General features: G+C 40.6%; 1 protein-coding gene across 1 annotated transcript in view; it reads left to right on the top strand.

Annotated features, from left to right (window-relative positions):
- Positions 1-19,196, top strand: part of CADM4 (cell adhesion molecule 4) — a 623,347-nt gene that overhangs the window by 506,634 nt on the left and 97,517 nt on the right. Inside the window, exons 2-4 of the mRNA XM_073601979.1 lie at positions 5,040-5,186; positions 10,714-10,866; positions 13,226-13,360. Coding sequence (XP_073458080.1) covers positions 5,040-5,186; positions 10,714-10,866; positions 13,226-13,360 — 435 coding nt within the window. The remainder of the gene's footprint in view (positions 1-5,039; positions 5,187-10,713; positions 10,867-13,225; positions 13,361-19,196) is intronic.

Genomic DNA, 19,196 nt, shown 5'->3' with positions numbered 1-19,196 from the left:
TGGATAGAGTAGGGACTGCACCTCCCATGTACCCCACTCTCTAGGACACAGTCAGGGACACTTTTTTTTTATCTGGGGACAGCCTTCTAAAAGTGGGGACTGCACCTGGTAGCCAAGGATATCTGGTTACCCAAATCTAAATCCATAACTAGTTTTAGTTTTAAATAGAGTGTGGACTGTTTCCTCTAGATATTCCACTCTCCAGGACACAGCAGGGACATTTTTCTATCTGGGGACAGCCTAAATGCGAGGACTGTCCCCCATAATCTGGGACACCTTGCCACCATAATCTAAAGCCATAACTATTTTTAGTCTTGGATAGCATGTGGACCGCACCTCCTAGGTGGGCCACTCTTCAGGACCTAGTCCGGGACAGCTGGGACATTTTTTCATCTGGGGACAGCCTAAATGCGAGGACTGTCCCCCAAAATCTGGGACACCTTGCCACCATAATCTAAAGCCATAACTATTTTTAGTTTTGGATAGCATGTGTGGACCGCACCTCCCTAGGTGGGACACTCTTCCAGGACCCAGTCCGGGACACTTTTTATCTGGGGACAGCCTTCTAAAAGCAGGGACTGTTCCAGTAATCAGGGATGTCTGGTTACCCTAATCTAAAGCCATAACTATTTTTAGTTTTGGATAGAATGTAGAACATTTAGGACTTTTGTCAGGTTTTATTAGTGTCTTTGCCTCTGTTGGGGAGATTCATGCTTTCTATTTGTCCTGGTGACCACAGTCGCTGAGCAGAAAGTGATGGGAAATATAAACTTTTAAAGCTGTCACCAGAACAAGGCTAAATGGGCTATTTTCCAATGAGAACACCTTTTCTGGAGACTGCTATCTCAGATTCTTAGTTATCCTCAATTTTGAAAAGAGAACCTTTCACTTTCTGTTGTGTCACAGAGCTGGGGATCAAAGGGAAATCTGAAGTTGTTGTGGGGTGAATTTAAATAAATACATCAAATTATCTCCCAAATGGTTTTGATTTCCAATAGAATAATGTAAAACTGCTGTCCATGTCACAGAAGTATGCCACTTTTCTCAAATTGTATTGATTTGACCAATAATGTAGAAACCCCCCCTAAAATATTTAAAAAGTAATATTGGTGCGTACAGACCATGTAATGTAGTTTATGTTCAGTAAACACAAGCTATGTATGGGGAACGGGCCTTTTATATATGATTACTTCCTGTCTTCTCCTATCGCATCCCCCTGGCATTTCACACAAGAGGTTTCAAGTGAGTGGATTTTGCATTCATCTGTTAGTAATACAAATTAAAAAAAGCAAAGCTGCTTACCCCTTGAGATTTCTGAATATAGAGTATATTGAGCTCTTTAAATGTATTAGTGTCAGCCACAAGATAACGCCTTCTATATGCCGTGGTCATATTTATTTATGACGCCTCTAGTGACCACAATCTGTCAATGGTCCTTGGACGCAACCCAAACTGGAGTCGTATCCTTTTACACATAGTTTCAACTATTTATTTTTTATTTTTATTTGAATGCGACATAAAACTTATCTTCTGGATATATACAAATGTAAGCAGATTCAGCAGCATTTTATCATGTTATCAGACCTCCCCCTCCCACAAAATACCACTGCATCTCCAGGACAGGAAATAAAGGCAAATGCCCCCCCCCAAAAAAAAAAAAACATGGATTTACTACTGTAACTAAAAAAAAAAATCACATTTTGGCTATGCATACATGTTATCTTGCCCATTGGAGCATAATAACTGGCAAGATTGGATTATATTTAAGATCTTTTGATTGGCTGCAATTCATTTGCTAACCATACGCAGTACCAGCATGATTATACAACATCCTTTACATCAAACAATAACTTTGTAGTATTACAGCTCGCCTGCTTGGATACTAATTCAATGAATGGTTTTGGTACATACATACTACCTTGTATTATACAGTTTTCAGAAATCTAAAGGAGATTATTGTGCAATGATTAGACAAAAGATTGTTTGAGTTATGAGCTAGTTTAAAGGGAACCTGTGATGAAGAATTATGAAGGGTGCCACATTGCTGCCCTAGTTTCGAAAATTCAATTGAAGTGCTTTGGTAGCCATGTGCATTGCTTTTGGTTCTATCGGTGTGCAGTGTTAAATCTTGGGAATTGCTTTGTGTTCTATTGGTTAGGCAGTATTGAATCTTGGGCATACCTTTGTGTTCTATTGGTGGGCAGTATTAGATCTTGAGCATTGCTTCGTGTTCTATTGGTTAGGCAGTATTGAATCTTGGACATAGCTTTGTGTTCTATTGGTGGGCAGTATTAGATCTTGAGCATTGCTTTGAGTTCTGTTGGTGGGCAGTTTTAAAGCTTGTGCATTGCTTTGGGTTCTGTCGCTTAGGCAGTATTAAATTGTGGGCATTGTTTTTGGGTATAGTCATTAGGCAGTATTTGCTTTGTGTTCTACTGGTGGGCAGCAATAAATCCTGAGTATTGCTTTGTGTTCCATTAGTGTGCAGCATTAAAACTTTGGCATTGCTTTTGGTTCTATTCTTTAAGCAGTATTAAATCTTGAGCATTGCTTTGGATTCTATTGGGGGGCAGTTTTAAAAGTTGGACATTGCTTTGGGTTCTATTGGTGGGCAGTATTAAATCTTAAATATTGCTTTGTGTTTTATTAGAGGGCAGTATTAATTCTTGAGCATTGCTTTTGAGTCTATTTTTAGACAGTATAAAATCTCGAGAATTTGTTTGGGTTCCATTGGTGGGCAGTATTAAATCTTGAGCATTGCGTTGGTTCTATTCTTTAGGCAATATTACATTTCAAGCATTGTGTTCAGTTCTACTGGGGGCAGTATTAAAACTTGGGATTTGCTGTTAAGTCTATTCTTTAGCCAGTATTAAATCTCAAGCATTTATTTGGGTTCCATTGGTGGGCAGTATTAAATCTTGATCATTGCTTTGGGTTCTATTGGTTAGGCAGTATTAAACTGCGGGCATTGCTTTAGGTTCTATGGGTGGGCAGTAATAAATCTTGAGCATTACATTGTATTCGATTGGTGGGCAGTATTAAATATTGGGTATTGCTTTGTGTTCTATTAGTGGGCAGTATTATATCTCAAGCATTGCTTTGAGTTCTGTTAGGGGGAGTAATAAATCTTGGGCATTGCTTTTGGGTCTACTTACTAGGTGGTATTAAATCCTGAGCATTGCTTTTGGTTCTATTCTTTAGCAGTAGTATTAAATCTTCAGCATTGCTTTGGGTTCTATTGGTGGCCAGTATTAAATCTTATGCATTGCTTTGGGTCCTATTGGAGGGCATTATTAAATCTTGGGCATCGCTTTGGGTTCCATTGGTTTTCAGTATTAGAACTTGGGCATTGCTTTGAGTTCTATACTTAGTAGTATAAAATCTTGATTTATTGCCTTTGGTTCTGCTCATTAGGCAGTATTAAATCTTGGGCATTGCTTTGGATTCTGTTCATAAGGCAGTAATAAATCTTGCAGTATAGTTTGAAAAATTTGCAACTGTCAGAAGTTTGAAAAAGTTGAAACGCTTTATATAACTGTATGGCCAGGGTAGTGTAAGTTATAACTACAGTATTGGTAAAAACATGTAGATGGGCCCATATTTATTATTTTTAGTGTTGGCTGTTTAGTCAGAGAACTGACGAATTACCGAGAGGGCCTCGTTATAATAGATTCTGTAACAAATGAGGACGTGTGGCTAGCCACAGGCTGAATATCAGATTGATTATCTAGAGTGGAATTGCTTTTAAAATTATTTGTTGAGTTTTTGGGTCATTTTTACCTCTGTACTGAGAGTGTTATTAAAGCCTTTAGAGCATGCTGACTCTACAGTAATAGCCGATAGAAATGGATTTGCGTCTGGTGTTTTATTTTTTGTCTTTTTTTTTTGTCAGATTTACCCAAGTAATCGGAGGCAGACTTTGTAGGAATTTTTCTTGACTCAAAACTATTCTCTCCCATTTTCATCACCCAACTCCTCTTTCAATTTAAGTGAACTAAATACATTTCAGGTGCATCAAAATTAAAGGTATGCAAAGTCTTAACTTTCTTTAGGCCGCAACCTGAGTGGAAAAGCCTGCCAGAATGCTGTAGATGTAGACCCTCTGTGTGGAAGCAGTGGTCTCTCTACAAATGTCTGACACACTCCCTGTTAAATCAGAGCTGGACCACTCCTAATCAGCAGGGAGCATGAAGTTTGCTGATTGCAGAGCTACAGGCTTGGTGTACCAGACCTTTGTGGAGAGACCACTGCTTCCAAACAGAGCACAAGAGTCTACTCTATGGCATGCTGGTAGGGAACCAGATTTTCTACTCATGCTATATTTTAAATCAAATGAACAGACTTTGCACATCTTTTGTTTTGATGCACCTGGAATGCATTTAGCTGATTTAAACTGAAGGCTGGGTTGGACTTAGCATAAATATTCTAATAATGGGGTGAATTAATCCTTTGAGTCAAGAAGGAGCCCTACAAAATCTAGGCTAGGGTGCATGCATGCCTCAAAGAATATTTGGGATGCAACCTTTGATATGATTCTATATAAAGAGAGCTGGCATAGGGCATACAATGAAATTTGAACTGAAGGGATCCTTGATGATCCCATTGCAGCTCTCAAAGAATCTTTGGGAAGCAACCTTTGATTTAATTCTATATGAAGAGAGCTGGCATAGGGCATACAATAAAATTTGAACTGAAGGGATCCTTGATAATCCCATTGAAGCTCTCAAAGAATCCTTGGGATGCATCCTTTGATCTAATTCTTTATGAAGAGAGCTGACATGGGGCATAGAATAAAATCTGAACTGAAGTGAAGGGATCCTTGATGATCCTATTGCAGCTCTCAAAGGACAGCAAGACAAAGGAAAAAGATAGATTTCCAGAGTTGCTTAAATGGGGCACTTATGATGTAAGTAGAGTTGTTATATATATGAATAACACTATTACCTCTTGTATGATTTTACAGTCAGTTGAGGCTTCTTTAGTTACTAAGTTTAGTGTTCTCATAATACATAACTGTCATTTCTCTTTTTGTTTTGCAGTATTCTGCCAGGAAGTCCAAGCTGAAAACGTCACAGTAGTAGAGGGAGGCACTGCCGAGATTACCTGTAAGTTACACCAGTATGATGGCTCCATCGTGGTGATCCAAAACCCTTCCAGACAAACCCTCTTCTTCAATGGCACACGTGGTGAGTGTTGTCTTGGTGTTCCAGTTAGCCATATTACAATCCATGTATCAGATACATATTTTCCATTTCTAGTCTGGTAGAGAATGCGGAAGATTTTCTACCCAATTACTATGGCCCCGGTAATGTTCTATTTGTACAGAAAAAAATATTTTTTTTTTATTAATGACTAACAAGGAACAGAAAAAAACAAAGTGTCTGGTTATGGACTTGGCAATTTTCCAGATGTATGAAAAAACCTTCTCTACAGGCTAACGATTAGCAAGAAACTGATGCACAATCATTTATAGTCCAGGACAATTATAACCTTATAAGTTTTCTATGTTTTGAAGCATGACCAATGGCTAAAATCATACAAGTCCTATAAAAGCTCAACCGGACTTTCATTTTAAATCCACTAAATACATTCCTGGTGCATCAAACAAAAAGTGTGCAAAGTTTGTTTATTTTTTTGTTTTTGGAAAGAAGCAACAGACTAAGCATAAAAGGCTTTCATTTGCCAGTATCATTTAAGGAAGTGGTGGAAAGTGGTGGTCTCCCTGCAAAAGTGGCATGATTCCTTATAAGTCAGACTTTCACTCTATTAGGCTTTCCACAAGATTTTGAAATGTCTAGGGGAGTTTGTGCTCATTCAGCTAAAATGTTGTGAGGTCAAGTACTCATGCTAGGACTTGAAGATCTAGCTCACATTTGCATTTCAATTCATTATCCTAAAGGTGTTCAGTGGGGGTTCTCTGCAGGCCAGTGCAAAATCCGGTGCAGCTATGCATGGTAGCCAGTCAAATTCTAACTTCAGCTTTTTCAATTAAACTTTGACAAAAAAAAAAAAGCTGGAAGCTGATTGGTTTCTATGTAGAGCTGGACCAGACTTTGCACTCTCCAGTTTTAGTAAATCACCCTCCATGTCGTTATGGAGCTGGCTTTGTGCAAATGGGCACAGTCATACTACAAAAGAAAAGGAACTTCCCAAAACTTGTCTAAAATGTCTTGTTATGCTGTTGCATTTGTAGCCACCCTGCCTTAAGCAGGAGTGTCTATTTAAATTAAGTCATTGCTAGGTTGTAGACAGCCTGAGCTGCATTAATCAGCTTTTTCTGGGTCTCTGCCTGAGGCTGGAGATCTTTAGGAGATTTATTGCCTGTGGAGGGTATAGATTTTCAGGAGTGCCTTTGGAAGGCAGTCTTCCCAAGGGATGTAGATGGCTGCTGAATCCTCTAAGGCCTGCTGCCTGAGAAGGGTGACTATGTGCTTGAATAGAGGCCTAGGTTTGAGGCTAGCATGCTGAACAAGGGCCTTGAAGTACCATGGAGGAACTTCAGCCTAATTGGGGAACCTGAGAAGCTGGGTGGAAGCTTGGTTCTGATGTTTGGTGAGAGTGTCAACTAGTGTGTTACAGTCAGGAACTCAGAATGCTGAGATGGCATGAAGGCCCTTTGCAAAGACTGTAGTACTTTTTGTTCTTCATCTAGAGTCTGCAAAGTCCATTGCTATCCTGTTACCCTAACCCTCTCAGGAATGTTGATTGAGAGTCAATAAACTTCCATTTCTTGCATCGAAAAAGTGACCAGCACCCTTCTGTTTGCATTGCTCCGCTATTGCCAAGCAGTATACCCTGGCGAGAAATTCTAGCCCACCCTGCCTCTAAGTTACCTCACATGGTTTAAGTGTCAAGTAGGGTGCAACAAATTAACAGTACTCTTCACTAGAAACACCTGAACCCAATAATTTGGATTGGTGGCCATATAGTGTAGATGTGAAGGTAAGGTGTCCACAGATATTTGCCGATATAATGTAACTTTGATTTGAGAAGAGGAATTTGGTAAGATCTAACTAATATTAATCTGTCATTAACTGCAGTGCTAAGTGGTGCAATTTGCTATAGCGTAGCAAAACAGACCAACCGCTGTAGTTGGATATCAGAGAAACCCGCCTTGCAGCAAGTTGGTGGCACTTACAGAGTATTAATTGTCTGCTTAAATGGCTTTAAAGCTTTATGCATTGTTATAAAATAAGCTTGCAGGAGGTCTGTGTCACTGGGACACAACAATTCAAACACTCCTTCTATGTGTGTACCTTTTGTGACAAGGCTTCATCTACCTCGCTCATTAAAGATTTTATAACTGAAGGAAAAAGGAAGAGAAGATGATGGGGAGAGGAGACTGGGGGAAGTTAAACGTTCCAGTTAAACATAATGATACCACCTCCCTCGTGCGATTCAGGCGCTTCGTTCCACTTCTAATTTTAACCAGACATCTGCAGTTTCAATTCAAAGGCAGCAAAGGAGGGAAGGAAGGTCTCACTTACGAAGGAAAGCTTCCTCTCTCTATATGATCATTATTAGTCATTATCGCTTTCATAGACTGGAGATGGCATGGGGAATTTAGATTGTGTACACATGCATATAATTTTTCCTCAGACAATCCACCACCTTATTTTCCCTTACTACACTGTTGCGCTGATGTTCATCTCTGAAGATTGGAAAATGGAAGGAAGTCAACATTTCTAGAAGTTATTTGCAAACGGGTTCCTGTTTGTTGAAGGGAAGTTGTGTAGAGAAGGAAAAATGTGGACAAGGAATTTTAAACAGGAACTTCAGTTGGCCCCTGCTTTTTTGGTCCCACCTCTTAACTGGATTATCTTCAGTTCACCAGGACGGAAACTAGCCTGTCTGATGTGAGGGTGCAGTAACAAATGTCAGGGGGATAAGGATGGAAGGTCAGCAGGGTGATGTGGGGGGGTGCAACTGAAATTTGGGGGGGCTCAGCCCACCCCAGCATCCCCCTGGATCCAGCAATGAAGTTCACATGCTTCCCTTCCCAGTAGATCCAGTTTTGTCCTGCTGTGATCTGGTGTGCTGCTGCCACAGTCCAAGTCCCATGTCTCTATCTTTACTCCTGACATCATCAGGTACCGGGCGCCATTTCCTGGTTCAGGCTGCCTGGCCCCCTGGTAACAGTCACCAGGCTTGCTCCCCTTTGGCTGCTGTGAATACAAAGTGAAGAATCCTGGGATATGGGATGTACATATCCTTGGAGGCTTTACAGTGCTGGGGACGTCAGGGTTCTGGCAGCCTAACCCCCCTAATGACGCATTTCAGACCTGCTTTCCTCTGGCAACTGTTAATGCAAGTGAAGCATCCTGTGATATCTCTGGTAGCTTCAGAGTGCTGGAAAAGTCAGGATTCAGGCAGTCTGGCACCCTGATGATGCCCACAAGGCCCATCCTGCTCTGGCTGTTGTGAATGGAAATGGAGCCTCTTGTGATGTACATATCCCTGGAGGTGTCGAAGGGCTGGGGGATATCATTGTCGCTTAAGAATAGCAGGATGGGGAGGGGTGTAGCGGGAAAACGAAATAGCCATTTTTTGTAAGGGGGGGGGAGAAACGCATGGATTCCCAGTCTATGCAGTGAATAAAGGTCCACTTAAAGGTGTTTTGTCTTGGGGAGGTACACAGATTAATGCAGTTTTGTATACATAGATCAGGATTCAAATAATGACAGGATTCCATAAGGGGAGAGGTGTTTGAGGGTGGGGGGGGCTGCAGACTGGACCATGTTTCATGTTACACCCCTAAAAATGGGTGAACACATGGTCAGAAAGATGGATTTCCCTGTTCAATACCTACAGTTTACTTTGTATCAGTCTCAGAGTGGGGGAAAGAGAATCAATTCTGCTGCAGTTCAAAAACTTGCTGATAGAAAGAGAGAGCAAAGTGAAGTGACAGAGAGATGAGCTCATCAGTCTGCTGCTTCTCCTTTTACAGTCCAGTCACAGATCAGGGGAGGGACCTATGTGTTACTCAACTGCAGCAGAGACAAATCAGGTCTTCTCCCCTACCCGACAATGCTGTATGGTGTGGCTGCGTAAATTTCAGATCTGCATTTATAGAAATACAAAATCTTTGGCAAGTAAAACTGCTGCCATACATTTATTTAATCTGTCTATTAGGCTGTTTTCTTTGTGTTTAGCTTTAAACTCTTGTATTTAATCAAAAAGTGGGTGTTAAAGTGTATCTTTCTTCAAATTTTTTTTAATTTTTATTTGTTTTAGTCTTGGATAAAAAAAGGATGAGTCAGAACCCCTATTAGGTTTTTTATTGCTTTCTGTGACTCCCACTGGGGAGATTCACTCTCTAAATGTCTTGTGGACCATTTTACCTGAGACAGAAAATGATTAGAACTGCAAAATTTTACGATTGTCACCAGAACAGGGGAGATCTTTCAGTAAGGACTTCTGTTTTGGTGGCAACACCCCTCATTTTAGAGAGACTTCCTCTCGGTTTCTGCTGTGTTTCTAGGAGAGGAAGTGAGGGGGGAAATCCATACCCAGCAGGACTCAATCAACAAAAACCTGATGGGTTTCAACCCTTTTATGCTGTTTGAAATCAAAAAGGTTTTAGATAGAGGTAGGCTTTAAAGGATTTATAGGCTTCATACCATTAACTTGCACCATACATATAGAACTACCAACTATGGCCTCTATACCTCTAAGATGGTTTTTAGCAGTGGTCTCCAAACTGCGACCCTGGGGGACTTTGCTTGCCTTTATCCATCCCACGGGGCACTATTTCTCCAGCTGACACCAATTATTGGGCACTATTTCTCCCACTTAAACCAATAATGGGGCATTTTCTACTCCCACTGGCCACAATCTGCCCCCCCTAAATTCTGAAAGACAGTAAGCTGGCCCTTAGTTTACAAAGTTTGGAGAACCCTGGTTTTGAGGATGGACGTTTTTTTAAATGTTTTGCTTTCATGGCTAAAAAAATAGCATGTTGGTAGTCGTCTGCAAGCCTTGACAAGTGGCATTGGCCATTTAAATGGGGGCATGGATTTTTTGTTCAGTAGATTTTGACATCCAGCGAATCCTCAGTGGAACTAGTCAATCAACCAAGCACCAGTGAATTTATTTTTTCTAATTATTATTTTAGTATAATATTAAATATTATTTGTAATTAAATATTTATTTTAATATTAAATAAGCTCACACTCACACGATTGATCCACCAAACGTTGTGTGGATCGTTTTGTCTATGTATCATAGCACCCTATGTTTTCCATGACCTTATGTATGCATTTGCTGAATCTGCACACTCAAGTTGATTTTCTCAATTGCCTGTATAATATTAGTTTTGCAAATCTGCTAATGATTTGACAAGTTGCAAATTGATTTTCCTCATTTATAGTCATTGCCATCCATGGAGAATGCCAAATGGGATCAACTTATATATCCAGTGCCCAAGCAATGTTCTTTTGCTAACAGTTAATATCTGAATGTGTTTGTATTGGTTTCTAGTTTGCAGCCCGTCTCACATCATTGCTAGGTTTAATCTAAAGTCTGCCTGCTAATCTGTACGTGTATGAGCGCTGGTAGGAGTGATGGATTTAAGACTCTGGCCAAGTTTCTTATTGGATAAACTCCATGGGCATCCACGCAGGAGTCTGATAAAATATTATAATAGCAACACTTACATTATCTCTTGCTCTCTTTATCCATCGTTTTTTTTCTTTTCTTGTCACCTCTCTGCAGCTTTGAGAGATGAGCGGTTTCAGCTTGTGGATTTCACGCCAAAACTGGTCAAGATCCATTTGTCCAATGCCAAGTTGGAGGACGAAGGTGGCTATTTCTGCCAGTTGTATACAGAGGACACGCATCACCAGATTGCCACTCTCACTGTGCTCGGTAAGATCTTAAACTGTTCTCTGGACTTTCCCTGCCATGGGGCAAGGTAAGAACTTTGCCTCAGGTAATGCCACCCAGGGATAGGGTTCAACCAATAAAAGAAAAAAAAAAGTACACGTATATATATGTATATATATATGTGTGTATATATACAATATCTCACAAAAGTGAGTGCACCCTTCACATTTTTGTAAATATTTTATTATATCTTTTCATGTGACAACCCTGACAAAATTACACTTTGTTACAATGTAAAGAAGTGAGTGTACAGCTTGTATAACAGAGTAAATTTGCTGTCCCCTCAAAATAACTCAACACACAGCCATTAATGTCTAAACCTCTGGCAACAAACGTGAGTACATCCCTAAGTGAAAATTTCCAAATTTGGCCCAATTAGCCATTTTCCCTCCCTGGTGTCATGTGACTCGTTAGTGTTACAAGGTCTCAGGTGTGAATGGGGAGCATGTGTGTTAAATTTGGTGTTATCGCTCTCACTCTCTCATACTGGTCACTGGAAGTTCAGCATGGCACCTCATGACAAAGAACTCTCTGAGGATCTGAAAAAAATAATTGTTTTTCTACTTAAAGATGGCCTAGTCTGGGGGCGTGGCCTGGCATAGTATGGAGTAGGACGTGTTTGCTTTGTGCTCCGTCCATCACTGATGTTAGACAAGAAGGGCTTGTCTAACATCAGTGCCTCACCTCACAAATGAGCTTCTGGAAGAATGGTCAAACATTTCCATAGACACACTCTTAAACCTTGTGGACAGCCCTCCCAGAAGAGTTGAAGCTGTTATAGCTGCAAAGGGTGAATGTTGAACCCTGCAGACTAAGACTGGGATGCCATTAACGTTCATGTGCATGTAAAGCTTTCTTTTTCAACATGGGGAACTGCTGACCATGGGCTATTTAATGATAACTCTAGCGGAGGAGAGAAGGTGTCTGGCTGACTAGCATAGAGACCCTGGCTGGGGTATAAGCCACAGGCGGATGCGATCTCCCTAAAAAGACAGCTGGTAAGTGGTAGTAGTTTCTCAGGTGGAGGAACCTTTCTATCCCAAACTTATCACTATTTCTTGGGTGTTTTTGTCGTTTGAAGTCACCATTAATCAGTGAACTGAGAATACCCTATGCAAGTGGGAATACCACTTGAGTGTGGAATCTGCTTTTCAAGAACTTTCTGTTGATGTGAATTTCCCAGATGACTCTCAGTCTTGATATATATAGTGTAATTCATTTTCTTTTCATCCAATTTTTTTGCTTATGCTCAATTATTTTATTCATATGGTTATATTTTGAAACCATGTACTTTGGTGTATCCTACCATCTGATTGGGAGTGATTATATCCTCCATATGATATAGACATTGCGTATATGTGGATATATATTACCATACCTTTATTGTCTCCCTTAGCGCAGCTTACCATTTTTGTATCTACTGTGACCTACTGAAGCAGAGCATGATTCCCTCCCTTCAGAGACTGGGCCGCAGGGCAGTATTCCAACATAACGACCTAAATACACCTCCAAGACGACCACTGCCTTGCTAAAGTAGCTGAGGGTAAAGGTGATGGACTGGCTAAGCATGTCTCCAGACCTAAACCCTATTGAGCATCTGTGGGGCATCCTCAAATGGAAGGTGGAGGAGCGCAAGGTCTCTAACATTCACCAGCTCCATGATGTCATCATGGAGGAGTGTAAGAGGACTGCAGTGGCAACCTATGAAGCTCTGGTGAACTCCATGCCCAAGAGGGTTAAGGCAGTGCTGGAAAATAATGGTGGCCACACAAAATATTGACACTTGGGGCCCAGTTTGGACATTTTCACTCATAGGGTGTACTCACTTTTGTTGCCAACGGTTTAGACATTAATGGCTGTGTGTTGTTATTTTGAAGGGACAGCAAAAAAAAAAATAGCCGCCATACAGGTAGCAGAGCAGAGTGGGCAGGGGGCACTTTCTATGTTAGGCTGAAGGAGTTATTTCTTTGAGGAATAATTGTGACCTTTGCAAAACAAGAGTTAAAAAGGTCCTGTTCGGTAAAGCACACACTTTTGGAGTACAAAGTAATTAGCATGGTATGTAGCGGCCCTGTCAGTGATTTAAACACCACAGATCATCAAATTAGTCAAGTGGATCTACTGTCCATCGATCCTCCTGTGTATCTTGAGCTGGGGAGAGATCCATACCTGCTAACTGCTTCCAATTTGCACATTTAATCTCCCTAAAGACAAACTAATGACATAAACTGAAGGTCTTCTGAGTGGTTCCCGCTGTTATTTTTGTGTGACTGGTACTCTTTCAGTGCCAGGTCTTTTTTAATGAGCCTCTGATATAAACAGTTATTCTTGTTTGTTACAGTTCCTCCGGAAAACCCAGTAGTAGAAGTAAAAGAGCAAGCAGTGGAAGGGGGCCAGATGGAGCTTATCTGCTCAGCGCCCAGAACGAAACCAGAAGCCACACTACGCTGGTACCGAGACCGCAGGGAGCTCAAAGGTAAGAGAATTGCCTTATGTTTTATTATTTCCATTTCCACATATCCTTTTGTTTTTGTTTAAAAGTCTAAAACTACCAGCCACCAAAAGGCATTGATAGTAATCTGAATATCCACTCATATTCTCTTCCTGACCAAGCAGAAGCATAAGGTTGCAATGCTGACTTATTGCCAGTTGGAGGTCAAAAACTTGAAAGAACAATTAAATGACAGTTTTATAGCGTCACTTATGGGCACTGAGCTTAGGCAGAAGGCAGACCAGATACTGCTTTGACCGGGGAAAAAAATGCAACAAAATAACAATACAAATGCCCATCACCGACAACAACCTAAAAATAGAGATTCAGATTTTTACAAATACCCATTCCTGACTGGCTGAAGCTGAAATGCATTAAGAAAGTAATTTCAAGGTTAATGTGCCATCAGAATAACAGGCACAAAAACAGCTTGATGTTACCTGAAAAGTTTAAAAGGCTGGGAACATGTGACATTTCCACAAGTCCAGTATTGTTCACCTGTGGCATACCTATAACCTAAAGCATATATAATATGTGGCAAAAAGTTCATAGATAGAGGACCATCACACCTACATGAGCTTTTTGGACTCTGCAATCTAACACCATGGCTATTAAAATAGAGGTGCCCCCCCTCCCCCATGACTATAACAGACTCCTCATGTCTAGGAAGGCTTTCCACAAGATTTTTGAGTCTGCCTGTTGGACCTGTTCAGCCAAAAACTTGTGTTGGGCAGGAAGACCTGGATCACAGTCAGGGTTCCAATTAATCCCAAATCTGTTCAGTAGGGTTGAGGTCAGGGCTCTGTGCTGGTCACTTGAGTTACTCCTCACCAAACTCATCAAACCATGTCTTTATGGAGCTGGCTTTGTGCACGAGGGCACAGTCATACTTGAACTGAAAAGAACCTTTCCCAAACCATTCGCACACATATAGAAAAATTTGTCTTCAAATTTGTCTTCAATGTCTTTGTTTTCTGTAGTTACACGTCTGGAAGTCGGTGTCTAAAATGTCTTTGTTTGCTGTTGCTTTAACGGTGCACTTCACCGTTAAAGCAACGGTGCGGCGGCCAGGCTATCTCTTCCTAACTCTACAGCATGCTTTGGGTCTGGACACACCTTTCCCCAGGCTACACCCTCATAAGTCAGCGGCATCTAACTCATTGGACCTTGTCAGCCCGAGCATGGCCCCTAATCATTTATCGTGGGTCATATTCATTGCACAAGACTCAAAATTACGGAAGCAAGTTGTCATATCCTATAAACAAAAAAGTTGACGTTGTTTAACTTTTATTTGCAAGTTTTACTTACAAATCTTGACAGTCCTTCCAGGGTATGATGTCTTGGTCTACCAACTTGTGTATTGTAGTAGTTACTTACCTCGAATGCCTATTGCTTTGAGTTGTGGGAATTTATTGTTTGTGCCGTGAAAGCGGGACTTTCTTCGTCCTGGAAATGTTACTTCATGCTGCTGCAAAAAAAAGGGGGGGCTAGGATTATACTAAAGTTACAGCGACTTGCTTTGAACTGTATTTCTTCAAAAGGGCCACGTGAGGATTGTTTGAGGGGAAGACAAACTAATAAGTGAAGTGATTTCTCCTGTTTCTGGGACTTTTGCTTGGCAGCCATTTTGTACTTCTAAGAAGGATCACTCCCTCAGGTAGAAGTAAGAATTTGTTGAAGTTGCATGGAGAGGAGTACAAGCTCTCTTCTTATGATAAGAATTGTATCCAGAACTCATTGTGGCTGCAGGGTGATTGAAATGGCGGAGAGATGCAGAGAGAAATATAAAGAGTTCCAGCAGATAAGAAGGTGGCAGTGATGTGTAGAGAACGGCTAAATGCGGCTATAAATAGGGAGATATACAGGGAGTCTGTGCCGCTGTGATATGGAGGGAGATAATGAAGGAGTAGATGGAGGAGAGAGATACTGACAGAGATGCAAGCCACAATCTCTACATTACCAAACACATGGAATGTTCTATGCCAGATCCGAGCCATCAGGAACCTTCCAGAACCAATGCTAATCCTCAAGAAAAAAGAAATGCAGCAAAAGTCAGCCTTTAAAGTTTAATTTCCTTAAAGTGATGCTTACTTTCAAAAGACTTTTGGTTTATTAAATGTGGCCCAGATCGGATCATATTAAAAACCAAGTCTGTTCAAATTCAATCAGAACATTTACATAATAGGGTCAGAGTAAGAACAATGATATCCAAAAAAAAAAAAATGTGTAAATGTAATTGCTACAATATTTCTAACTACACCATTTGGCCAAAAAGTATGTTGACACTGCTCCAAATTATTGAGTTTGGTTGTTTCCAGTGAAGGGCGCAGTTAATGCTACACCATAAAAAGACATCTTGGATAATTGTGCTCTTCCAATTTTGTGGTAACAGTTTGGGGAAGATCCATATCTGTTCCAGCATAACTGTGCCAGCTTCATAAAGACATGGTCTTGACTAGTCTGGTGTGGAAAAACTTGAGGGGCCTGCCTCAACCCTACTGAACATTTTTGGGATGACCAGCCAAATCTTCTCATTCAAGATCAGTACCTGACCTCACATATACCTTGGGCTGAATGGTGTCTAATTCCCACAAAGACACTCCAAATATTGTAGAAAGCCATCCCAGAAGGGTGGAGGCTGTTATAGACTCAAAAGTCGAGGGACTCCTTATTAATGGCCATGGTTTTGGAATGGAATGTCCAGCCAGCCCATATAGATGAGATGGTTAGGTACCCATAAATTGTGGGTCCTATAGTCTATTTATCTATCTATGTACAAATAACTTGCAATCTTCATTCTGAACGACAGTCTTACCTTAAAGAAAACTTGTCTTGAAAGACATAATGGGACTACCATTGTGGACATCTGGCTGTCATCCTAACCTTCTGTCTTCATGACTTTGGGTTATTGGCCTGGTAAAATTATGCAGATGGAGAAAGTCAAAGAAACCCAGAACTCCCTGTCTGTATATTATGCCTATGCTACTCCACTCTGGCTTCAGAACTGCAAACATAACCAGAACCTAGGCAACGGGCATGTGGTTTTTGATAATACAATTCATCAGGTCACATGATCACTGCTAAAGGGTAGGATCAGTCAATCAGAACTCAGATCCTACCCTTCAGCAGCATACATGTGACCAGATGAGGTGAATAAATTAAGGATAATGGAGGGTCTGAATGAGACGGACTAATTGCTAAAAACATTTTTTTTTTGTTTTGGATTGAGCAGGAAAGGGTTAGAATTCCTGTCAGGTTCTTTGCTGTCTTTGTTCTGTCTGGGGGATTCACCCTCACAGTTTGTATGGCCATTGCCACCAGGCCAGAAAGTGTTAGGAAATAACATTTCTGCTTGTCCCCAAAACAAGAATTAAGGTGGAAATTTTCCAACTTGGACACTTGTTCTAGTGATAACTTTCCAAGAGGAGATTTGTTACACTTTGGAGCGATTTCCTCTCACTTCCTGCAGTGACATCCCTAGACTTAACATGAGTCTGTTATGGTCTAGGAGAGCAAAATTGAATGGACACTTTGTCATCTGTAACATTCGGCTCTGATTTATCAGGGTTTAGGTGATTGTAGCCATATTAGTGCACTTAGGACAGAAACTATGGAGTACTGTCCCTGATTAAATATTTATTTATTTTTGCACTAACATACAATTTTTCAGGACAAGCTTTCAGGGTCCCCTTTTTCAAGGTCCGAGCAGTAATCCGGTTATGGATCCCCTGCTGATCAGAACGGACAATCCCCTAAAATAAAAAAATAAAAAACAGACAAAAAATAAATAAAAATCAATCTAAAACAAGCAAAAAAGGATTCCGCTATACAGTTGTGCTCATAGGTTTACATACCCTGGCAGAATTTATGATTTCTTGGCCATTTTTCAGAGAATATAAATGATAACACAAAAACACTTCTTTCACTCATGGTTAGTGTTTGGCTGAAGCCATTTATTATCAATCAACTGTGTTTACTCTTTTTAAATCACAATGACAAAAGAAATTACCCAAATGACCCCGATTAAAAGCTTACATACCCTGGTGATTTTGACCTGATAACATGCACACAAGTTGACACAAAGTGGTTTGAATGGCTATTAAAGGTAACCATCCTCACATGTGATCTGTTTGCTTGTAATTAGTGTGTGTGTATAAAAGGTCAATTAGTTTCTGGACTCCTGACAGACCCTTGCATCTTTCATCCAGTGCTGCACTGACGTTTCTGGATTCTGAGTCATGGGGAAAGCAAAAGAATTGTCAAAGGATCTGCAGGAAAAGGTAGTTGAACTGTATAAAACGGGAAAGGGAAATAAAAAGATATTCAAGGAATTGAGAATGCTAATCAGCAGTGTTCAAACTCTAATCAATAAGTGGAAAATGAGGGGTTCTGTTGAAACCAAACCACGGTCAGGTAGACCAACTAAAATTTCAGCCACAACTGCCAGGAAAATTGTACGGGATGCAAAGAAAAACCCACAAATAACTTCAGGTGAAATACAGGACTCTCTGAAAACATTACTACGCAAATGCAACAAAGTATCCCACTTACAATACGCCAAACAGCACAGAGACAAACCTCAAACCTTCTGGCACAAAGTCATTTGGAGTAATGAGACCAAAATTGAGCTTTTTGGCCACAACCATAAACGCTACATTTGAAGTCAACAAGGCCTTTAATGAAAGGTACAGAGGTAGATCGCTGAAGTTTCGGGGATGTGTGAGCTACAAAGGCACAGAAAATTTGGTCAAAATTGTTGGCAAGGTGAATGCAGTATGTTATCAAAAAATACTGGAGGAACATTTGCATTCATCAGCCAGGAAGCTGCGCATGGGACGTACTTGGACATTCCAACATGACAATGGTCCAAAACACAAGGCCAAGTCGACCTGTCATTGGCTACAGCAGAATAAAGTGAAGGTTCTGGAGTGGCCATCTCAGTCTCCTGACCTCAGTATCATTGAGCCACTCTGGGGAGATCTCAAACGTGCAGTTCATGCAAGACAGCCCAAGAATTTACAGGAACTGGAGGCTTTTTGCCAAGAGGAATGGGCAGCTTTACCATCTGAGAAGATAAAGGGCCTCATCCACAAATACCACAAAAGACTTCAAGCTGTCATTGATGTTAAAGGGGGCAATACATGGTATTAAGAACTGGGGTATGTAAACTATTCATCAGTGTCATTTGGGTAGTTTTTGTTGTGATTATGATTTAAAAAGAGTAAACACAGCTGATTTGGTAATAAATGGCTTCAGCCAAACAATAACCATGAGTGAAAGAAAAGTTTTTGTGTTATCATTCATGTTCTCTGAAAAATGGCCAAGAAATCATAAATTCTGCCAGGGTATGTAAACTTATGAGCACAACTGTAGATGCTCCTTATCATTAAGGCAGAACTAAACCTATCGATTTAAAGTGGAACTTAACTCTCTTAATCAACATTGACTATTTTTTATCCATACATCCCAGTAGTCTTAAGAAGGGGAGGGGAGGAGAGTTATTCTCAGCTAAGCACACCCTGTCTGCATGCCTGAGCTAAGGGCAGATGGAATCCATGAACTAAATCACCTGCTGTTATTCAAGATAGCCATGGCTATAAATGCTAGGGGGGTGTTTTTCAAATTGAATTCTCAGCAAAATAAAGCATGGAAACATGGATGGGTGGGTTTACTTGGAATATTAAAAATGAATGACATAACATCTTTGGCATGTGGTGCTCAGATGCAGTGTAGTTCTACTTTAAATGTTTCCTAAGGGCTCTTAAGGGGGGAGATAAAAACACATGGTTGAGCTTCAGGTTTAGCTGCTACCCAATTGTTC

Source organism: Aquarana catesbeiana, linkage group LG10 (assembly GCF_042186555.1).
Source record: "Aquarana catesbeiana isolate 2022-GZ linkage group LG10, ASM4218655v1, whole genome shotgun sequence".
In the NCBI taxonomy this organism is placed as follows: Eukaryota; Metazoa; Chordata; class Amphibia; order Anura; family Ranidae; genus Aquarana; species Aquarana catesbeiana.
The sequence above is the reverse complement of the archived record's forward strand: the minus strand, read 5'-3'. Positions and strand labels throughout refer to the sequence as shown.